General features: G+C 42.0%; 1 protein-coding gene across 1 annotated transcript in view; it reads left to right on the top strand.

The window, feature by feature from the left end:
* Nucleotides 1-23,578, top strand: part of dnah3 (dynein axonemal heavy chain 3) — a 63,297-nt gene that overhangs the window by 1,935 nt on the left and 37,784 nt on the right. Inside the window, exons 4-19 of the mRNA XM_066689917.1 lie at nt 2,007-2,242; nt 3,783-3,860; nt 4,068-4,248; nt 8,550-8,739; nt 9,369-9,564; nt 10,218-10,343; nt 11,932-12,136; nt 12,427-12,606; nt 16,034-16,170; nt 16,339-16,444; nt 17,346-17,524; nt 17,785-17,969; nt 18,954-19,077; nt 20,547-20,700; nt 22,595-22,739; nt 23,188-23,399. Coding sequence (XP_066546014.1) covers nt 2,007-2,242; nt 3,783-3,860; nt 4,068-4,248; nt 8,550-8,739; nt 9,369-9,564; nt 10,218-10,343; nt 11,932-12,136; nt 12,427-12,606; nt 16,034-16,170; nt 16,339-16,444; nt 17,346-17,524; nt 17,785-17,969; nt 18,954-19,077; nt 20,547-20,700; nt 22,595-22,739; nt 23,188-23,399 — 2,634 coding nt within the window. The remainder of the gene's footprint in view (nt 1-2,006; nt 2,243-3,782; nt 3,861-4,067; nt 4,249-8,549; nt 8,740-9,368; nt 9,565-10,217; nt 10,344-11,931; nt 12,137-12,426; nt 12,607-16,033; nt 16,171-16,338; nt 16,445-17,345; nt 17,525-17,784; nt 17,970-18,953; nt 19,078-20,546; nt 20,701-22,594; nt 22,740-23,187; nt 23,400-23,578) is intronic.

The raw sequence follows: 23,578 nt of genomic DNA, 5'->3' as shown, positions 1-23,578 counted from the left end.
CCTGTAATGGCATGAGAAGTGAGTAATGGTTGATTTGAAAGTGGGCTGAAGCATTAGAGATGCATTAAAGCCCTAGTCAGATGCTGAGCTGAGACTCATGAAAGCACATGTTCAAAATGCTGCCTGAGCCTGGCCAGTTTAAAGCAAGCGAATGTCAGCTGGATGCATGCATGCTATTAAATAATATTAGCATATCAGCAGGCTGCTCTTTGTTTTAATCTTTGACACTCAAACCATTAAAGCTTATTGATGCATCAAAGAGATGAAATTCATAATTTGATTTATATGCAGCTTAATAAGGAAGCATCCTGAAGAATGGTTTAATGGCTTTTCTTATTATTAATCTGAACTATATTTCTTTTTTATTTTGCTGGGATCACTGATGTTTTCTGCAAATGTTACTTTTTACTTAATTGCTTAAATGGACGTCACTTAATATTCACTGAATCACAGAGACTGGAGGGCTACATCCTTTTGTAGTTTCAAAGTAATTAGCACTTGAGTGTGAGTTTAGGCTCAATGGTGGATTTAATTTGCCTTTGTGAGGGAACATTTGCTGGGCAACCAGCCTTGGGAGCAGAGAGCTTGTTATCATAAGCTGTTTCATCTGGCCTTTCTCCCATTTATACTGATCTAACAAGCCAATTGGATTAGAAGGCTTCTTTCAGTTGTGATATTAGATTCATATTAATCTATAAAAAGCAACTGATGAATTGATTAAGCAGGCCAGTTCTATGAGTTTAGAGACACTGATGTGTACAACAAACATTTCGATTTTCCTTCAACAAAAATATCACCTTGTCAGCTCTTTAATATTGTCAACACACTGTGCCAACAGATGCCTTGGTGTGATACAGTAGCACTGCGTAATCACTGACGTTGAATTGTTTTCTGAAACAATCATTCATTTTTAAGAGGAAATTAATGTTTGGTTCTCTAATTGCCTGCCTTTTCCTAAATTATGCCAGTAGCCTGTCCTATCATGTTGTAAACCTACATTTACCTCTTTCACATTTACCTTTTGTGCGAGCCAATCTCTCACTCTGAGAAGTCAGTGAATAGATGCAGTTTTTATCTCAATTATGCACATGACAGTCGATCAGCCTTGCAGTGTGCTGTGCTGCGTACTGATAAAGGCATTTCATTGCCAGGGTGGTGATCCCCCCCGGTAACACTAGAGGAAAATTCTGTATTATGATGCTGCTTTTATATTCATTCCATCAAAGCCCTGTACCTGTACATTACTTGATACATATATTTTTCTCTTTCACTCGCTCTCAACAAAAGTATAACATAGTATGTACTTACTTCCCAAATTGCACATTGTGAGATTGTGAGCAGTAAATGAGTAAGGGTTGAAAGGTTCTACTTAATATGAAAAGTAACATTGGAAACCATTGTTGTTGCAGGTGCTGCTAGTCCATATTGAGTGTACTAAAACTGTCAGGTGACAGTAATCAGCAGCAACCTGATGCCGTATTTGTATTTTATTTACTTTCAGCAGGCATATTGAACTGAACATATCCTTCCACTGCTGATACTTTCAAGCGGTTTTTAAAATCAAAAGCCTGGTCTGTTGCATTAGGACTGATGGGGGGAAATAAGGCTTCTCAAAGATTCAACCACTTCTTCCAGGAACTTTCTTTCCCTTCTTTATAGGAGTGATTTAAATTAAAAGGAGTTCTTAAATACCTTTGCTGATTATTTTTTTTTTAAATTAATAAACTACACAGATGTTTATTTGATGTTACTGTCACACAACTTCATGTTCTAAGTATTAAAGTCCTGGCCTGCTCCGTTTCTGTTTATAATGACCTCCCTATAGCACACTTTCACATTAAGATGCATCCCAATACAGGCAAAGCATCAACACCTTCTAGAACCTTAAGAACTCCACATCATTGCTCTTTAGCTTTCTGCAAGTGTCGCAGTGAAAGTTGTTGTCGTGGGGGGGAGGAGGGCCCTGGGGGAAAGCACTGTCACTCACTCTCATCTCCCTCTTTCAGATTGTTCTCAGGCACAATCATTTTCCGCCGATAATGCAGTACACATCCCGGACCCTAGCTGCCCCATATAAGGAGCAGAGGCATCACAGGAGCCCCAGTGAATCAATAGGGAACAACTACAGCCCCACTGCATGCCACCTGAAAATCAGAAACCTGAGCAAGAGAGCACCTGGCGCCCAGGCTTCCCCCCGACCCCGGGCCCTCTCCAGTATCCTTCTGATGCACCCTGACAACTAGCTAATGCATGTTTACTCTGCTAACACATTCTGTTGGATTTTGCACTTTTAAAATGGTTTTACTACAGTCATAACACAGTTTTGCAGTGGTTTCCTATGGTTCTAGCATGCCTTTGTGTGCTTTACTTCACTGGACCACGATTAAAGCCTGGTTTACCACAGTAAACACATCTTAGAAATATTTATCGTGGTATTCCTATGGTCCTTTGTAGTCAACCACCGTGAAGGCATGTTGAACCCATAGGAAGCATGATAAAAATGTACAAATCATATGGTGCATTTACCAGGGTGTAATTTACATAAGGGCTGCTTGTCAGGAAGAAATAAATGTAAACCTTGGAAACATGCCATTTGTGTGGGAAGCTCTGTAAAGGGATAGCAACAGGAGATTCAAATTGCTTATTACTTCAAAAGCAAGTGGTGTTGAAAACATTGGAATAATTGACATGTTCTGCAATATATTTAGCTAGCAGGCTAGAAATTGTTATTTTTCGTTCTTTTTAGGCTTTTAAGTAATCTGAGCAGCTCAACTTTAAGTAGATTAATTTCATGCCAAAGTGTCCCTAAGCCCCCTGCAAAGATTTACCAGGAGAAATGGGAGTTATCCTGAGTGACCACACCGTGTAGGGCCTCAGTTGGGTTTTACAAAAAGATAGGAATGGTGTTGCTTGGACTTCTCCAGCTTATGGACATCACAGAGCCTTGAAACTTGCATTGGAAACATTACGTGGACCCATGAAACGTTACCAGATACATGTAGTGCAATAGATGAGGAGTAACAGAAGGGTTACTTTCAGCAGAAACCAGAATAATGAGCTTGTGTAAGAAACCCAGGCTAAAACCAAGGCTCCTAGTGATCTGATGTTCTGGACTCTGCAGTGTCATCTAGTGCAGAGCTGCTGATAACAGTCCATAGCTTGTGACGGGGAATACATAATCAACAACCTGAATGGGTGAATCTTGTATAATGCTTTGAAGCATTTAAAAAATAAAACGTTTGCAAAGTAAACTGAGCGCTTTGTCGCCAAGAACCAGCTATGCCATTGCAATGTCTCTTTGATGTTGTAATCCTCAACTGATAAACCGGTTATGTACTCTCAGCAGGAGCAGCTAGTGTGTTCTGGTTCTGGACTGGACAGGAGTGACACGTCATTTGAAGTGTCTCGTACTGAAACCAACTGCATATTTCTGGGGGGGGTGGATAGTTAGTCATAGTTGTCTTTGTAGGTACATTTAAGCAGTTTCAGTTTGCGTAGGCTGTCCTCAGTGGCTTATGCTTAATCTTAATTATTCGCTCACTACACTGGTGCCTTGATCAATAGCCTTGTCTCACTGTGTATTGCAATACTTTAAATTATAATAAAAACGTCAAAACGAAAAGCAGATGGACTCCTGATACATGTTTGTAATTTCTTTGTTTTCCTAGAATATGTAAATTAATATTAAAAAAAACTGTTGTTTGGAAGGGACTAAATGCTGTGCACAGGTGCCTCCTAAAATATATTTTTAAGCATGTGCAACATCAGTTGTTGCTCCTTAGTGTGACAATTCTAGCTTCAAAATCGTCCTCACCAGTTGAGAAGAAACTGAAGCTGACATGCAGGTCATCACTTGGCAGGTAGGGCACTGCAGAGGGCCAGGCTGAAGTTTTATCCGCAGTTATCGATAACTGTGCATTCTGCTGCAGTGGTTTTCCAAAGGAGACTTCTTGGCCAGTTGATGGTAGGGGTGGCGGAGGTAGCTGGAATCTCGGGAGCAGCTTGGCGGCCTCAGGGTCTCATGGCTGCACCCTCAGTGGTCTGAACTGATCATCTCTGTTTTACAGGGAGTCCCCCCAGATGAGCATCTCTGCCCCTTCAGACCCCGGGGAACAGGGGCTTTCTCACAGGCTCCCTGCCCTTCCTGGAAGCAGACCCCTCACGCCAACCCAACAACTCAACATCATGAGGGATCAGGAGGCAGAGACCTCTTTGAAGGAAGGAGAACCTTCACAGAGGGACCTGGAAGTAAGGCTTGCCATCCCCTATCCTTGGCCCAAGACATACACATAATGATAATTATTAGAATAATAATTAATAATATGCCAGTCCAGCCCCAGAATGTGGATTACGATGATTAAATAACTCATCGCTATCACAGGTGAATCTACAGCTATTACATTTAAAGATTTTGTACTAAACCAACATGCAGTATTCTTGCAGCATATCACAGTAGCACTGTATCAGTTCCTACTTGTGTACATTGTGCGTTCAGCATTTCGGAGCGGTTTGTTTGGGCCTGCGCTCGTGTTATGGAGGCTTATTTTATGGCCTAGGTGTGGGCATCAGACTGTGAAAATAAATTTTGTTTCTGTTTAAAGGCCATCTTCTATAAATAGAGGAAAATTATATTGCCCTTTTCGGAATGCGTCACTGGAGTTGCCATTTCTTCCTAACTATTGTTTTTCATATATTGTTACTGCTACTTGGGCATCGCATGAAAATGTCAAAGCCCTGCGTAAGATCTGAGGGGACAATTTCTCAACCATAGGTATATTTAAATTATTATCTGCTATGCTTTCTCATTTTCGTGTTTTTTTTTTTTTTTTTCCACTGAGCAAAATACCAGTGTCTGTCTTTATTCGTTCCACTTTGTCCTTTTTATGATGGTGCTTCTTAACACATGGGTTTTATACTTGTATTTGGATTTTAGTCTAGGTGGTAATAGACTACTTTATCTAAAGTAATGCGAAAAAGCCTCCCTTCAATTTATGTATGTTAGGTCAATTTACCATAGGATGTGTGAGCTTTTTCAAGTTTACCTTACCTTTACATGGTTGTACAGTATTACAGTGCTTTCCTTTGGTCTACACTGGACCAGGGGAATACTACGATATACCATGATAGCTTTTTGTAAGGCATGCTTGTGTTCATGATAGAGTGTAGTAACGCACAGTGAAGGCATGTTAAAACCATAGGAAATCACTGCAGAGCTATGATACAACCTGAGCAAATTAAAGTTAGAAGGGCAGTAAGGGATTGCATCAGAGGTCATGTGATATGTACAGATTGTAATGACTGCAAGTGCCTATTGTGATGTTCTGGACACAGAGAAATGATGGAACTGTAGCGTGAAGGCTGGTACGCTCATTGTGTCACAAAGCCAAGAGCATAAGAAGAATGATATTGACACCTTTAATGCACTGCCAGCATCCTGAGCTCAGTCACATAGAACACCACTGGGATGAGTTGAAACACAGAGTTTGGAAGAGTATTGGTTCAGCTACTCTGGCTGTAATAGTAGGAACTTCCCCTTTTATAGTCTGTATACTCAGTATGTGGCAGATTATAAAATTCCAGCTGTTATGGAGCCTCCCATGGTGCATGAAACTGAACTACTACGTGACTGCAGTATCTAAACAAATTATATCTTGCCGTGTGCTAGGCTACAGGAAGAATTAATCCATTTTGTATTTTGGTATTTAATAAGTGTACATAGTGTTTCATGCAGGCTGTCAGCATGGGGCTGATCCTGCAGTTTATTAAAATGCACCCTCTCTGGCATTGTTTTAAAAATCAGTTTAGACAGCTCTCAGCTAGATATAAAGAGAAGAGATGCCACTGAAGACTGAAAACTTCACTGAATGTGTGGGTTGGATTTACCCTCCCTAGGCCAGTAAATTGAGGGGGAGTCTACATTATATATGGCCTGGGCTTTGAACCCCGAATCCAGCAGGCTGATTATAAATTGGCTCAGATATTTATGTACTTGTTTATGGGAATTATTATTTTGTTCTTTGATATCTTATGACTAATCAGAATTTGAAGGGACTTTCCATTGTAATATAAATGACCCATTAACAGTATACTTTCAAAATAACAGCCCTGACTATAGTTTTAAGTCTGTTTCACCATCCACAAAACTGTACTTTATTAAGTGCCTTACAACAAGGGTAAAGGTGTCTTCAGTAGACCTTAATTGATTTTCTCAAGGTAATATGTTACTGTCATAGAGAAAGGAAACGCCTTGAGATGGGTATAATGAGAGGCACAGTGTCAGGACTGACATGTACTGTGATTGCATGTCAGTGGTAACACTTGGTGATGGCTAGACAAGTCTTAACAGTGGAATGATATGTATTCTGGAACTGTGCAAAATCAAGTATTATGAATGGTTCCATCAATTTTTTACGGTGCTGCCTCCACAGCGACGCACATTGTCATCTGACACACAGTTCTCTTCCTGATCATATTCCAAACTTTGTAAATGCCATTCATCAAGGGCACAGGCCGGACATCGTCTTACGCATGTGGTCATTTCAAGCTAGCTTTCCAAATTTGCAGTGTGACTTTTCCAGAAATGTGTTGCAATGAATTTCAGGCTTTATCAAAGGCCCTTTTGTATAAATGAGAGTTGCATTGCTTTTGAGTTGTAAGGTTGTCCCTTACCGCAGTTAAGACAAGTATGTACAGCTTGGGAAACAATTAAGAGACCACTGCAAAATTATCAGTTTCTTTGGTTTTACTATTTATAGGTATGTGTTTGGGTAAAATGAACATTTTTGTTTTATTCTATAAACTAGTGACAACATTTCTCCCAAATTCCAAATACAGATATTTTAATTTAGAACATTTATTTGCAGAAAATGATAACTGGTCAAAATAACAGAAAAGATTCAATGTTGTCAGACCTCGAATAATGCAAAGAAAATAAGTTCATATTCATTTTTAAACAACACAATACTAATGTTTTAACTCCTGGTGCAAAAATTCAAGCAGCTCGGCTTTGTTTGATGGCTTGTGACCATCCATCTTCTCCTTGATCACATTCCAGAGGTTTTCAATGGGGTTCCGGTCTGCAGATTGGGCTGGCCATGACAGGGTCTTGATCTGGTGGTCCTCCTTCCATATTTTGATTGACCTGGCTGTGTGGCATGGAGCATTGTCCTGCTGAAAAAAAACAATCCTCAAAGTTGGGGACTCAGAGCAGTAGGAAGCAAGTTTTCTTCCAGGACAACCTTGTTTGTGGCTTGATTCATGCGTCCTTCACAAAGACAAATCTGCCCGATTCCAGCTTTGCTGAAGCACCCCCAGATCATCACTGATCCTCCACCAAATATCACAGTGGGTGTGAGACACTGTGGCTTGTAGGCCTCTCCAGGTCTCCGTCTAACCATTATATGACCAGGTGTTGGGCAAAGCTGAAAATTGGACTCATCAGAGAAGATGACCTTATTCCAGTGTTCTACGGTCCGATCCTTATGGTCTTTTGCAAACCTCAGCCTGGCTCTTTACTTCTCATTGATGAAGGGCTTTTTTCTAGCTTTGCAAGACTTCAGCCCTGCCCCTAGGAGCCTGTTTCGAACTGTCCTCACTGTGCACTTAACCCAGCTGCCGTTTGCCATTCTTTTTGTAGGTCACTTGATGTCATCCTACGGTTGCTGAGTGATATTCGAATGAGTTGGTGCCAATGAGCCAGTCTGTAGCTTTGTTGTCCCCAATGTCTGCTGCTTGACATTGTTCTTATGAACCGCCGTCTTTGAAATTTTAAGGATGGAAGCAACCCGACGATCACTGTATCCCTCTGCCAGTAAAGCCAGAATTGAACCCTTCTTTTCCTCACTCAAAACGTTCCTTTTCAACTATTTTTTCATGGTCAATAGTTATTTTTTGATTCCAATTACTTTTGCGGTACTACTAGCACTGTTTTTGCCATCCAACTGGTCCTATTGCAAGAGGATAGTGATGACCACAGCAGTGGTTTTTATGCTTTTCCTCGTTAAATAAGATTTGGTTCAGGTGATCACCTAATCAGTACCTCATTCAGTAGAATGAGGTGTGCCTTCAACAGACACTGGAATGGAATGGCTGCCATACATGTAGAGATGCTGATTTAAGAAGAATTTGCAGTGGTCTCTTAATTTTTTCCAGAGATGTATATGCCGGTGGATCACAGGAGGTCAACGTTTCACAAAATTAAATACAAAGAACATTCTGTCATGTTTTCCAACTGGTGTGATGATTTCATCTTTTCCTGGTAAAGTTTCCCACTTCCGAAATGTGAACTTTTACAAATTTTCAGTCACTTTTTTTCAAATATGGTTATACCGACGAACGCTGTGAGTCATCGTTTGTGTCGCCTGAGTCTGACTTTTCCGAAGGCAATTTATAAACATGCGAGTTATCTCGGCTTTCTCCAGAGTTGAAATTCCAAATATAAAGAGAAAAGTGTTAATGTCTTTGTGCTTGTGGTATTGCTTTTGTGATCTTATGCATTTCTAATAATAATTCTGCTCACCTTCAATTCCTGCCTTCCTTTCCATCTCCAGAGGTATCTGTACTATATTAGTGATGGGGTGCAGAGTCACATGCTGGCTGCACTGGAATCCCAGCAGATGCAGCACATCCAGCAACTGTTGCCAAATCACTTACAAAATATCCATGAGATGGAGTATCTGCAGGCGAAGCTAATGGAGGAGGTTCACAATGACTATGAATTTAGTCTGAGTCAAGCAATTGGTAAGAGTTAATAATAATAATAATAATAATAATAATAATAATAATGATGTACTTATATATACATTAGCACTACTTTTCTGTTCCAGTCGTTATTAATAATTTATTCTATTATCTAGCTTCTTGTGTACTTTTCTGTAATATCGTAAATGGCACAGAGAAATTGATTAATTTAAATTCTTTTACTTTTTGTTTCTCAACTGAATGGATGAATATTAGAGGAAGTTCAAAAAAGATCCCAAAGACAACCGCTTGAATTGACGTGTTTGGGAAGGGGGAGGGGGATTTTATTTTATAAATCGGCGTGTGTCCATGAAAGGAAGCAATGGATAAACCTGAATTTTGATTTACATATTCATAGCAGTAGGCTTTCGTGAATCATTTATAGTCCATTCTTCTGCTCTGTAATACAGAATACCAAACAATCCAATATGAAAAGCCAATGAATACTAACTGTGCTTATTTGACCTAATCTCCCTCTAGAAATCCCTGCACACTTTAAATATTGCTTATACCTGCTGCATTGGAAGCCCGTTTAATGTATTTGACTTTTCTTCTAAATAACAGTACCAATGACAATGTGCAATTTGCTTTTCTCCTTCTCTTTCCCCTGCACCTCTTACCCATTACAGTGGACTATGTTCTGATAGATCCTGGAGAAAAGGCCCGGCTGTTCATCGCCAGCACCCCTCGCCCATTTCCACACAGGGTGGTCCGTGCCCCCGTCCCATGGAGTGAGAGCTACAGAGCGGCCCACTCCTGGAACACACAGCACCTCTTCACCGTCAATTCCATGATGCTCCAGCTGCAGGAACTCTGGTTCACTGAGTAAGGCTACCCTTCGGAGGCTAGCCTTCATTTTACAGCTTTATGTGTTTATGTGTTTGTTTTGTTTGTTTGCTCATTTATGGGTCTGTTTTGTTTTGTTTTCTTCTTGTCCATTTAGAGGGAACATTATCCCTTGTATTTAAACCCTGCAGCACATTTATAAGATTGATATAGAGAGGCTTCTCTTGAGTTTGTACCAGGTCACCCCAGTCCTGAAGTATGGCTCCTTCCCAAATGGAATCTAGTGGTGTTATTTTCACATGCCTTTTGTTTTTGTATGCAGTTACAAAGAGAAAAGAACCAAAAGGAATTTTTCATCTGTCTGTCTCCTGTGCAGTGTACAACACATGCAAAACTTATTTGTATGGAAAGCATAACAAGTATTTTCAAAGCCGTTTGTTCCACACAGAATTGAAATCTGCATTTTCAGCTCCATTAGCTTTTTCTGAAATAAAATGAATCAACAAAGACCCTTTCCACCGTCAGATGTTAAACTGGGTCAGCAATGAAAGCCCTACGTTTCATCTTGGATGTTGAACTTGCAAGTCTGTTTTTGTTTGCATACTTCAGGAAAGTTGGACAGCTGTGTCCTTTCCAGCCCTTAAGCTATATCACTGCTCTTATTTTAAAGAGGATGTTTTGTGTGTGCCCAGGTTTGCCAGCCTGAGGTTTGTCAGACTGGAGGCCCTGTTTTCTGCCAACCTGCCATTGCTTCCCTCAGAGTTTGAAGACTTGCTCCAGAAACAGTGCCAAGAAACCAGGACTATTCTACGCAACAGGTGTGTGCCTGTGTGCCCGTGTGTCTATGTGTCTGTGTGTTGCTGTGTCAGGAATCTTTATTGTGACCCCAAGAGTAATTTCTAAACATTCCAGCATAAACCAACCTTCAGTCGTCTTCAGCTTGCCTTATATAAGTTCACCCTGGTCAATTTCCCATTCCATTCGTATGCTTATCATGGTTGTACTGTGTTTTTACCTTCGTTTTACAGTTGGTTCATCATGCCTTCCCATTGCTTGACTACACTAACCTGTGGCCACAGCAGGTTAAACATCCCCCAGGCAGTATTTCCTGTGGAAGACTGTGATTTACTTATAGTGCAGTGTAGTAGAACACAGTGAAGGGTTTGCAGCAGATTGGTTCACTACACTTTGCTAAGTGGCTTCTGCCGCTTCTGTACACTTCTGTGCAGTGTTGGTCTTTGTGAATCACGCAGACACTATTATCCTCCTTGTAAAATAATCATGAATGGGTTTGACTGGTGTGTATTCAGCTGTCCTGAACACTAATCCCTGCCAGTATTGTGTAATGCTATAACGACAGTGTAATGTAATCAGAACTAATCATGTCCGTCCCCCTGAAATAGCATTTTGTGTTTTATTCGGAGATGTGTCAAACACCATGTTGACTTATATGTCAGTATATTCATTGACCTAACCGCACAGCTGGCAAATTGCCTGCAACATGCCCTTGCTATGAAGTGGCAATGTGGCTGCTCTCTGCCCACAGTGGTAAATATATCTGATATCTACAAAGCTGCAGGAGCCTCAGAGAGCTCAGTTGCCAGGGACCTTGGCGAGGGTTTCAGGGCTTTCTTCAAGGGGCCTGTGAAACTTCGTTGATTAATGCCATGCAAAAACCTTGTGTTCCTCTTCTTGGAAAGTTGGCAGTGTGCTATAATGATAGAAGTCTTTCTTGTATGGCAGGGTCCTCATTTACTTTTCACTTGTCCCTTGTACGTCTGAATGTGCAGAAAGTTGTGGTATATATATGTGAACCGGAGTTTGTAACAAGAAAAAACAACCTCCTCGTAAGGTTATGCGTGGAAATCACTAGAAGATCCAAGGACTGCTAAGGTGCTGGGAAGGAAAAGATCAGTTATAGAAAATATAGGACCCTCTCGCACGTGTATAATGTGCTTTAAAGTCATTGTTTTTATTTAATTCCAAATTGGCATTTTTACCTGTAAAGATCTTCTTCAGGAAAATTTAAAGATGCTTTGTCTTAATAGTGTAGTTCCGAAATGGCAATTAAATGCTAACTCTGTACCATAATGGCTGCCAATTAATCTAATTAATTATACCACAGCACCTGAATATCTCATGCATATCCTCTGAACTTTAGTGTTGATCACTGGTATAATAAGCGCTGATCCCAGCCCTATCCTTACCTGTTAGAAATGTGATCAGTGTCAGATCTGAGGGAGTATATGAGGTATTTAGGCCTTGTTCCTATGCTATTCCTACATTAATTCAGCAGGAATGTGGCCATTTTTGTAAAGTGTGACCCATGAAATAATTACTTGTGTTTTAAAGGCAAACCTAATATTCCTGTGTGCAGTGACGCTCTGTCTGGCATGCCCTCCGCAGGTGGATCCCCAGGTGTGCCTCTCTGTTTGTCACTCACAGGGAGCACTGGCTGTCCCTGGTCCCGCAGTCTGCACAGTCCACAGTGTCCTCGCTGCAGCCAGTTCAGGAGCTGTTCTCCTGTGTGGCTGCCCTCATGTCTCTCCAGCTCCGCCAACTCATCACCTCCTCCCTTCATGACCTGCTGGCTTTCCTTAGGGTTCATCAGGTACCACTGCTCTCAGTTTCTCTGTGAGTGGGTGAGTGAGTGTCTGTGTGTGTGTATGCATGTGAGTGCATGTGTCAGTGAGTGTCAATTTGTGTGTCTCTGTCTGTCTGTAGTTTTCTCTCTATCCTCTCTGTCTGTTTTTCTCTTTTGCCTGGGTCTGCCTCCTGTATTAATGTTCAGGTAGCATGAAAAACACGCAGAACTCTTCTGCGCCACATGAACATCTTTCATTTCCCTGCTGTTGGCTCTGACCACATGTTCCAGTTGTCACTGACTGAACTGTCTTCCAGGAAGGGAACGACTTTGGGGAGCCGTACCAGGAGCTGTTCTTTGTGCAGCCCCAGATACTGATTTTGAAGCTTAAGGTGCAGGAGCCACGCATTGTGTTCGAGCCCGGTCTCAGGGAATGCTGGGAACTGCTGCACCGTGGGTTCATGGAGGTCATCAAGAGTGCAGAGGACCTACCGCGGGTGGGTGTGCTTCCTCTCCGCCCGTCACACCTGACGTACTGACACTGAACTTAAACCAAACTTTTTTTTATTTTATTTTATTATAAATGTATCCTGTGTCCGCACCATGAACATTTAGGAATATAAATGAATGAGTGATTCAGCTACATTAACCAGACTTTAAAAATCACTTTGCAGCTAATTTCCAATTTTTGCCTTTTTTGATGATTATGCGGTATATTCCCTCCTGGATGTATAGTTCAATTTTTACATAATCAAATATAATTTTTCATATGCCGTTTGTTTTTGTGTTTCTTTTTTTCCTTTGCAGAAATGCTGAGGAGGCTCTAATTATTTTTCAATGCAAAAGCATTTTTTTAAAGCCCTTTTTAAGTTCTGCTCTTCTTTTGTTCCTTCCTACACTAATGATTAACCAAGCTGTTTTTCAACAAAACCAGCTCGAAAGGAGCTGTTCTTGTCATCAATGTGCTCAGCCCTGCAGTTCGCAAACTTTAAAATGGAAACAAAAGGCTTTGAGAGGACTCCTTTCTTTGTCCAATCAGACCTTTAATTTCAAGGCTGAATGTAAGAGGACATGATTTTTATACTTCTAGACATAGACAGTATGAGAGCTGCAGATTTGCGAATGGGTCACCCTCCTCGAAAAGCAGAGAGGCTATTTAGAAAATGAGTGTGAAGGAGGGGGGGAAGAAAATGTTTATTTACAGCAGAGGTGTACTGGGACCAAAAAACGGCCCTGGACCTTTACCCATGGGGGTGACGCGTGATGAAGTCTGCGTCCCAATAAAGCGTGGCCTTCGGGGGGTTGCCAAAGTGGTTCTGGGTGCCAATGAAGGGCAGTTTGGGCTGGGGGGGACGTTGTCGGCGATGTGTGGTTGTGGTTGCCGACGAAGTGCAGTCCGGGGAGCTGCATGGGGGGGCGATTGGCTCACATGGGAATCGACCGGCCCACCGAACTAGAAAAAGGATGACCACTATAAAAAAGAGTCTAGTAGAAAAATGACTGAGCCACTCATTGCCCAGAGGAGATAACCTTTAATCTTTCTGCAGTGCTCAGTAATAGAGCTTGGTTCTTTCAATATGAGCACGTCTCTGTCTCTCTCTCTCTCTCTCTCTCTCTCTCCCTCTCTCTCTCTCAATTTTGTGCTTTATTGGCATGACCAGAAATCAGTATTACCAAAGCAATGGTGACAGAACAAACAGTTCCAAAACATATGCATGTACATTTCCATACATACATACACATATGTATGTTAAACAATTAACCGTTTCATTTAAATTAGTAAAATTAAAAAATAATTCAGAGAAACGTAAAATGAATACTGAAAATAATACTTAGGTGTAGCATAGGTGTCATTGCCTGTGTACAGGGGTGTCCCCTGTGTGAGTGGACTTGAGTGTCCACTGTGTCCCTCAGGCTGTGATTCTGCCCTGCATGCATTGTTTGGTGTTTTCCTTTGAACCTGTAGAATATTTTTGCAGAACTCTGCATGCAGGGTTTCTGTCGGGTGTTTGTCCCACTGAGTGAACTCCTGCCCTGTGAGGGGACCCCACACCTCACTGCCATAGAGAGCAATGGGCTGGATTATGGATTCAAGTATTTTTAGCCAAATTCGTACAGGTATTTTTATGCTAATTTGTCTCTTTATGGCATAGAAGGCACTGCACGCTTTCTCTCTCTGTCTCTGCATTCGTTTCCTTTATACATTGATTTAATGATGTCATATGCTTAACCCCCTACACCACTTTGGAGAAGTTTGTAAAATAAACCTTTTATTTTGGTTGACGTGTTTGTCTATGAAGGTGTGTAGGGTGTAAATATGATCTGTAGTGTGGTGTTTTGGTAGGAAGCCAATCTGACTCTTACTAAGGACGCTGTGCTCGGTAAGGAAGGCCAGGTTGCAGGCGTTAATGATACTGCAGAACACCTTCCCCAGGTTACTGCTCACATAGATGCCCTGGTTGTTATTAGGGTCCAATTTGTCGCCACTTTTATGAATCTGGGTGATCAGTCCTTTAGTCCAGATGTCAGGAAAGTGGACCACACTGAGCACCAGGTTGAACTGCCATAGCAGGGCCCGCTGCAGCTCAGTGCTGCTGTGTTTCAGCATCTTGTTGGAGATGCCATCAGGCCCACAGGCTTTCCTGGGCGGCAGGGCTCACAGCTTCTCCTGCAGTTTGGAACAGGAACACATCGGTTTGTGTAGAGATGATTTCTTTGCTTATTTTGAGCCATATATGTGACTCTGCTGTGGACTGTATGGAGTCACTGAGCTCTGCATTGTACCAGATTATTATTCCACCAGAGTCCCTGCCGTGTCTGACGTATGGCTTCTTCAGAGGGCACTATGACCTCTCTGTAGCCTGAGGGACAGTGAGTGGACACGTCTGCCCGACACCATGTCTCTTGCAGGATGATGACATCCTTTTCTCTCATTATCTCACTGAACTCCGGGGCTGTGCTCTTCAGCCCGAACACTGAGGAGTCCAGTCACTGGATGTTCCACATGCTGATAGATAGGGATCGCATTTCTCTATTTTAATTTATATACTCCTTTAGAATGAGACACATCTGGAAAGTTATTGTGTGAGGAGAAAAGTAAAAATAAATAAATAAATAAATAATAATAATAGTGGTGATATTTAAAACAGAAATAAAAAAACGTACTCACCCACACATATATATTAATATGCATATGCGCACATACATTTACATATATACCTTCATACATATATACACGCATACATATGCATCCATATATCTACACAATGTTTAGAAAATATATCCATATATATCAATATCAACTACATACATAGGTCAGGGGTGATTTTCAGATGGGGTAATAACTAGCCAACTCCTGGCAGTGATTTCTTTGTTTTGCATAGTTACTTATCTCATCAATCGGGTGCAGATGAGGTTGAGAAGGTCTCTCTCTCTTTCTCTCTCTCTCTCTCTCTGTCTCTCACTACTGTATTCTCCTTGTAAATGCAACACAAGCTCCCTATTAAAAAACCTTACCAACTTGCACACCTCCAGCTATCTTGTCAGCAGTGCTCTCCACAGGTTGGTGGGCTGTAGGTAAAGTCCATGTGCAGGGCTGCAGTGCTCATCCTGTGTGCCTTAATTGCATTGCCTGGGTGACCTTCCCCCCTGGGGGTTACACAGACATCATCCACCCACTGTCAGCAGGCCTTTGAGCCCAAGCTGTGGCCCAGGGGTTGGTGAGAAGTCCATCCTCTGATCCTTTCAGAGGCACGAATGTGGAAACATAATTTTATTGTGCTGCCAAACAAGCCGTTAAGAACAGGAAAGGGACCATGTTGTGGAGGGGATAAGAAGGCCCGGTCTCTCCCCTGTTAGTGTTGGTGTTGTGAATGGTCAAGGCTGGACGGCTAAGAGGCTACGTTCCTCTACCTGCTTGACTAGGTGGAGTGTGAGCTGTTTCCCGAGATCCAGGGGGACCAGCTGACCCTGAGGACAGTCCGGCCAGACGAGGGCTTGGTCAGCGATGTGATCAACACAGCCATGGACATCTTCAAGAAAAACACTGTGGGTCCTCAGAGGTGAGTTGTCCAAAGAGCATTAGTCCACCTCTATGGTGGGTGACAGCTGCCCTCGGGTACAGTATTGTCAAATATTGCCCAGTGGCGTCTAGTAAAATGTCAGATTAGTTGATACCGGGCTAAACTGTGTTTTTGTGTCATAAATCTTTTTTTACTTCTTTATTTCAGGTACCTGAACGTGTATAAGAAGTATAGTGACCTTTTGGATAACAAAGCGAAGCAAGATGTCATTATGTTTCTCAAAGAAAAACACTCTTTGCAAGCTTTTACCAAGGTAATTCAAACCCATGAATTAGCCATGGCCTTTCCTGTGAACATGTTATATGGAGGTAGTTTTGTGGATCTCACCCTGCAGATTTTTCCTTTCCTTTTTCTTCTGCTGTTACTTGCATAGTGACTGGTGCCTCTGTAGAACTTGCTTTGCTTCTTGTTTTAGGTGCACAGAAATTAATGTAATGTATCACTGGGCTTTTAAACTTTTTCTCTTCAGACATTCATATAAGCCTGTTATATATTCCACACATAAGACGGCTTCAAATTTGAGTTTGTTTTCCATCTGCTGAAAGCTAATAACTAAGCCCCAGTGGGCTAAGATGCCTGCAAATGTATTCTGAAAACACAAGGGTCAGACTTAATTGTCACCCTTTTGTATTTATGTGAAAGACTGTACGAGGCTATGTCAACTGTAGGATTGACAGTGTTTAAATTGGGTGGGGATAAATATTAAAAAGTCGAAAGTTATCGCACTGAACAGATAAGATTTCTTCCCCCTGGCCAGACTGATGATTCAATTAGGATGTGAGTCAGGGTAAACAAAACAATGAACTTTAAAAGGTGAGTGTTTTGTTATGGTAATGTCTCGGCTTAAAAGAAAGAGGGGAGGCAGCAGAGATAATTAGGAGTGGTGACTAGGGCATGCACTTCTGTGCATAAAAACTAGGATATATGCTTATTGTATTTTGTACTGATTGTATTATTGCACTTTGAAATGAGTAATGAGTGTTATGACTGCTAATCAAAAAATAATAAGCAATATAACAATCTAGTTATTTTGGTGCAACATAATTAGTCTTTGCATTACAAGGGAATGTTGTACTGAAAACCTCACACATTTGAGAGAAAAATTAAAACTCTATATGAGTATAGATTATGCTTCTGAATCTTGTCTTTTATAGAAAATTGAAGGCATCCAGCAGGTGTGGAAAGAAATTGCCTCTCTGCACATCACCGTGCCCCTAGCCTTATTCTGCCTGGACGCTGTGAGTCTGAACTCTGAGTTGTGTTGCCGAGCAGAGAAGCTGAAGGAGAGATTGATCTCATTTGAGGTTGATGAGAACAGAGAGCTCAACAAGAGGTGAGTACCTCCGTGCAGCTCACAGCAAGCATGGTGTCTTGATGGAAACATTCCCGTCAGGAAAGCTTGGATGCTGATGCACAGGGTAAACTAATTGCAATTGTTGAAAAAAAAATTGAACCAGTTACCCAACACACAGAGGATGCAGTTAATTGATTTGGACCCCATGCTGTTGTTCACAAACCGGCATCTGGGGATGGATGGTGCGGCTTGCAAATTGTAAAGGTTAGAATGAGTTAATGACTGGCTTGGGTTTGCAGCATCTGCCGGTGCTACGATGAGATAGCAGAGACCATCAGCAGAGTCCCGGACAGTACAGAGGAGCTGGTGTCCCTCACGGAGTACCTGCGGCAGACCAGCGAGGTGACTGTGCACAAACTAAGGGACGAGATCTCCGAGGCCGCCAGTCGTCTCGAGTTCCTGCTGGACTACGCCACCCTGCCTCGTACGTAGAAAGTGCACACAATAGTTGTTCTGACCACAATTAAAACCAAGTGCCAAAATCCTATGGTAAACCTTCGGGGGTAAACTTGCTAAAGAGGAGCTCACAGCAAAACACTCTTTCCGGTCTGTTCCACCAGTAGTTTTTTTTTTTTCCTACACTTCTAATGTAATAGATACATTAATCTCTCGAAGCCATGAACCATAAGATGAGTAGTAAAGTGACTGGATCACTAATGGATTGTAAGGAGTTTCTCTCTGGTTGCTCTTTTGCAAAGCCCCTTGGCAACGTTTTTATTGGTTCCTTTCTGATAAGCTTTGCCTTTGCTTTGTATTATAGTGTTCAGTCCCCATAACAGAGAAACTAGAAGAAATATTACTAAGCCTCCCAAAGCCCAAAGGACAGAACCTTTCATCTTTATTCAGTGCTCTATAATGAAGCTGGGTTCTCTCATGATGAGTGGAGATTTGTAGTACCTCTCTCGATGTCTCTCTCTCTCTCTCTCTCTCTCTCTCTCTCTCTCTCTCTCTCTATGTCTGTCTTTCTCTTATTCTGCTGTGTACTCCCTATTAATGCAAAAATGCATAATCATTTGATAAGTTTTATGGCCTTCATTCCTGTATGTATCTTGTTTCTTTGTTTTGACTGCAGCGATTCTAACTCAGGCTAAACTGTACTGACTCGCCCCTAACTCAGCCCCAAATCTCTTTCGGTTTACTTTTGCTTTTAAAATTTCATGATCAATACATTCATGTCCACAGAACACAACATCAAAAAAGAAAAAGAAGAGGAGATATTTTTGATCCAAGAAAAGTGTGAATTTATTTTTTTATTTTGTATTTTTCTTGTAGCCTCCTTTGTTCTAAGCATGCTTCAGAATTCACTCTTGCAGTATCCTCTATCTTCTGTTTCCTGATCTTTTTGCTATTCTGCAGGGCTGGGCAAGGTCGGGCTCCCATGGTGTTTTTTTCTGTCTGTGTCACACAGAGGAGGACATCAAGTTGAACAACAGCGTGTTTCACTGGCCAGAGCAGATCCAGGCCACTTTTGAACTGAGCAGGAATCAGCTGGCTGTGAGGAGGGAGAACACTGAGGAGAGCCTTCTGAAAAAGTAATTACTGCCTCTTCACACCCCGCTACTGCAGCTGCTCACATTGAGGAATGCTCACGATTTTACAATTGTTCAGGCAACACCTGGACAATCTGTGGAGATTAGCTGTGCATGAGAGGGTTTGTTTACTTGCAGTTTGGAGTGAGCAGCTCGACCGTTTTTCTGTTTTACCTGTCTACACTGACAGCAGTGAACTACATTTCTAAAGGTAACATGCTGTAGGGATTGACGTCCTTATGAGGTGCCGTTACGGACACCCCGTGGTACATGCACTATACTGAGATGCATACACTACATACTGAAATGCATACACTATATACTAAGATGCGCATGCGCATACACTACATACCGAAATGCATACGCTACATACTGAGACGCATACACTACATACTGAGACGCATACACTACATACTGAGACTCATACATTATATACTGTATATCGTCCCATTGATGCAGTGCAGTTGTTCTGTCCCCTTAGCAGAAAAACACCCCCAAAGCATAATGTTTCCACCTCCATGTTTGACGGTGGCGATGGTGTTCTTGGGGTCATTCCTCCTCCTCCAAACACAGCGAGTTGAGTTGATCTGACCACAACACTTACACCCAGTTCTCCTCTGAATCATTCACATTTTCATTGGCAAACTTCAGACGGGCCTGTACATGTGCTTTCTTGAGCAGGGGAACCTTGCGGGCGCTGCAGGATTTCAGTCCTTCACGGCGTAGTGTGTTACCAATTGTTTTCTTGGTGACTATGGTCCCAGCTGCCTTGAGATCATTAACAAGATCCTCCCGTGTAGTTCTGGGCTGATTCCTCACCGTTCTCATGATCATTGAAACTCCACGAGGTGAGATCTTGCATGGAGCCCCAGACCGAGGGAGACTGACAGTTATTTTGTGTTTCTTCCATTTGCGAATAATCGCACCAACTGTTGTCACCTTCTCACCAAGCTGCTTGGCGATGGTCTTGTAGCCCATTCCAGCCTTGTGTAGGTCTACAATCTTGTCCCTGACATCCTTGGACAGCTCTTTGGTCTTGGCCATGGTGGAGAGTTTGGAATCTGATTGATTGATTGCTTCTGTGGACAGGTGTCTTTTATACAGGTAACAAGCTGAGATTAGGAGCGCTTCCTTTAAGAGAGTGCTCCTAATCTCAGCTCGTTACCTGTATAAAAGACACCTGGGAGCCAGAAATCTTGCTTTATGATAAGGGATCAAATACTTATTTCCCTCATTAACATGCAAATCAATGTATAACTTTTTTGAAATGCGTTTTTCTGGATTGTTTTGTTGTTATTCTGTCTCTCACTGTTAAAATACACCTACCATTAAAATTATAGACTGATCATTTCTTTGTCAGTGGACAAAATCAGCAGGGGATCAAATACTTTTTCCCTCACTGTATGTACCACAGGGTGAATAATGTCCCTAACAGCGCCTCATACGTCCTCACATCTTGTGTTCCCCGACAGGATTTCAGAGTTTGACCAAAAGCTGCAGGGCTACAGCAAAGAGGTGGAGAGCTTTAAGAAGCGTGATCTCATGAGCCTGGAGGAGATGAAGAATTGTGTGGAGAAGCTGAGCGAGTTGAGCGAAGCCCTGGAGGCAGCCCTGGGGGAGCTGGAGGTACAGGCCCGTAACGGGGATAGGCCTCGACAGAGCAAGCAGTGGGGTCCTGGAAACTGCAGCCTTATTCGTCCCTAAATAAGCTGCAGTTTTACGTAACACCCTCATCCATCCCACATAACATCCCCTCATTTTTCTTCTGTTTACTCACTTTGCATTTAGTTAATTGATAAATATAATCTATTAATATTTATATTTTTTAAAGCATTCTTACTTTAACAGCATTTTTTCACACCTGCCTAAAACTTTTGCACAGTACTGTATATATGTGTGTGTGTGTGTGTGTGTGTGTATATATATATATATATATATATATATATATATATATATATATATATATACACTCACCTAAAGGATTATTAGGAACACCTAATAATAATTATTTCTCATTAATGTAATTATCTAACCAACCAATCACATGGCAGTTGCTTCAATGCATTTAGGGGTGTGGTCCTGGTCAAGACAATCTCCTGAACTCCAAACTGAATGTCTGAATGGTAAAGAAAGGTGATTTAAGCAATTTTGAGCGTGGCATGGTTGTTGGTGCCAGACGGGCCGGTCTGAGTATTTCACAGTCTGCTCAGTTACTGGGATTTTCATGCACAACCATTTCTAGGGTTTACAAAGAATGGTGTGAAAAGGGAAAAACATCCAGTATGCGGCAGTCCTGTGGGCGAAAATGCCTTGTTGATGCTAGAGGTCAGAGGAGAATGGGCCGACTGATTCAAGCTGATAGAAGAGCAACTTTGACTGAAATAACCACTCGTTACAACCGAGGTATGCAGCAAAGCATTTGTGAAGCCACAACACGTACAACCTTGAGGCGGATGGGCTACAACAGCAGAAGACCCCACCGGGTACCACTCATCTCCACTACAAATAGGAAAAAGAGGCCACAATTTGCACAAGCTCACCAAAATTGGACAGTTGAAGACTGGAAAAATGTTGCCTGGTCTGATGAGTCTCGATTTCTGTTGAGACATTCAGATGGTAGAGTCAGAATTTGGCGTAAACAGAATGAGAACATGGATCCATCATGCCTTGTTACCACTGTGCAGGCTGGTGGTGGTGGTGTAATGGTGTGGGGGATGTTTTCTTGGCACACTTTAGGCCCCTTAGTGCCAATTGGGCATCGTTTAAATGCCACGGCCTACCTGAGCATTGTTTCTGACCATGTCCATCCCTTTATGACCACCATGTACCCATCCTCTGATGGCTAATTCCAGCAGGATAATGCACCATGTCACAAAGGTCGAATCATTTCAAATTGGTTTCTTGAACATGACAATGAGTTCACTGTACTAAACTGGCCCCCACAGTCACCAGATCTCAACCCAATAGAGCATCTTTGGGATGTGGTGGAACGGGAGCTTCGTGCCCTGGATGTGCATCCCACAAATCTCCATCAACTGCAAGATGCTATCCTATCAATATGGGCCAGCATTTCTAAAGAATGCTTTCAGCACCTTGTTGAATCAATGCCACGTAGAATTAAGGCAGTTCTGAAGGCGAAAGGGGGTCAAACACAGTATTAGTATGGTGTTCCTAATAATCCTTTAGGTGAGTGTATATAATATATATATAATGTGCAAACCTGCTATTTGCTCTTTAATGCAACATTACTGCACTGCTCTAGAAGACCCAGGTCACTCCTAATACAGTCCAAAGAACAGTACTGGTGCTTATATGGATTACATGCTGTGTCTTTGCCTGGCATGCTTAAACAAGAAAGTTTAGAGAAAGTTTTGCTGAATTTGCTGAATTCCAGTCCTCCGTATGAAGCAAAATATAAGCTCGAACTGTTTGAAAAGCTTTCTGTACTCTATATGCCATCCAGCTTATTTGACAGAGGGGAATTGCATATTTCTGGTTCCTCTGTGTGTTTTTTGCAAAGGCGATTAATAAGGAGGAGAGCCTGCTGGAGAAGGAGCAGAGTCAGTTCCCTCTGCTACAGACCCTGATGGTCAGTAAGCAGCCCTTCGACCAGCTCTGGACCACCGCGCTCAACTTCCACGACAAGTCCGAGCTGTGGCTAAACGGTCAGTCGGCTTTGTCCCTTGCAGCTGTACATACATGTTTCAGACCTGTGAGCAATTAGAAAATGAACAACGGGACTAGTGGTTAACATCCTGTTTCTGCTGATGTTTTCAAATCTTAAAATCCCATAGGTATATTTGTATAGTCCTTGCAACCCATTAAGAAGCCTTTATAATATATTTGAACCAGGTGTTTTTGTAGATGTGCAAATATAATTACTAATATATAAAGCTAAGAACCCTGTTGCTAGCTAGGGGAGTGTAACATTGAACATTAGTGTGCCTGCATCATCATAAAAGGACGCTATATAACAGACAAGATCATGTTTTTAATATATATTTAACTTTAACAGCCTCATAAAGCACATTTAGGCATTAGACAGTACCTAATACCCATCCCCTAGCGGTCACGGACTGTGTAAGACTTGTTCTCCTGCTCCCACCATGCCAGGCCCCTTCCTGAACCTGAATGCAGAAGAGATCAATGAGGATATTGGGAACATGTGGAGGACGGTGTACAAGCTGAACAAAACCTTTTCCAACCATCCCGGCCCCCGACGCGTGGCAGACAGCGTCAAGATCAAGATCGAGAAGTTCAAGCAACATCTCCCTATCCTCTCCACCATCTGCAACCCGGGGATCAAGGACAGACACTGGGAGAAGGTTCAAAATTAAAAAGTTTAAAAATTAAAATTAAACTTTCTAGTTTAGATTTAGCTCACAATCTCACAGTTTCCCCTCACACATCATGGATTATAAACCACACAGCCTCTGAGGGGATTCATAGCAACTGAGTAGCACCTAGTTAACCTGATCAGCAGGTATCCATTTTAACAACCTAA

This window comes from Amia ocellicauda, chromosome 17 (assembly GCF_036373705.1).
Source record: "Amia ocellicauda isolate fAmiCal2 chromosome 17, fAmiCal2.hap1, whole genome shotgun sequence".
Classification (NCBI taxonomy): domain Eukaryota; kingdom Metazoa; phylum Chordata; class Actinopteri; order Amiiformes; family Amiidae; genus Amia; species Amia ocellicauda.
Note: the sequence above shows the minus strand (reverse complement) of the source record. Positions and strands in the feature narration are given on the sequence as shown.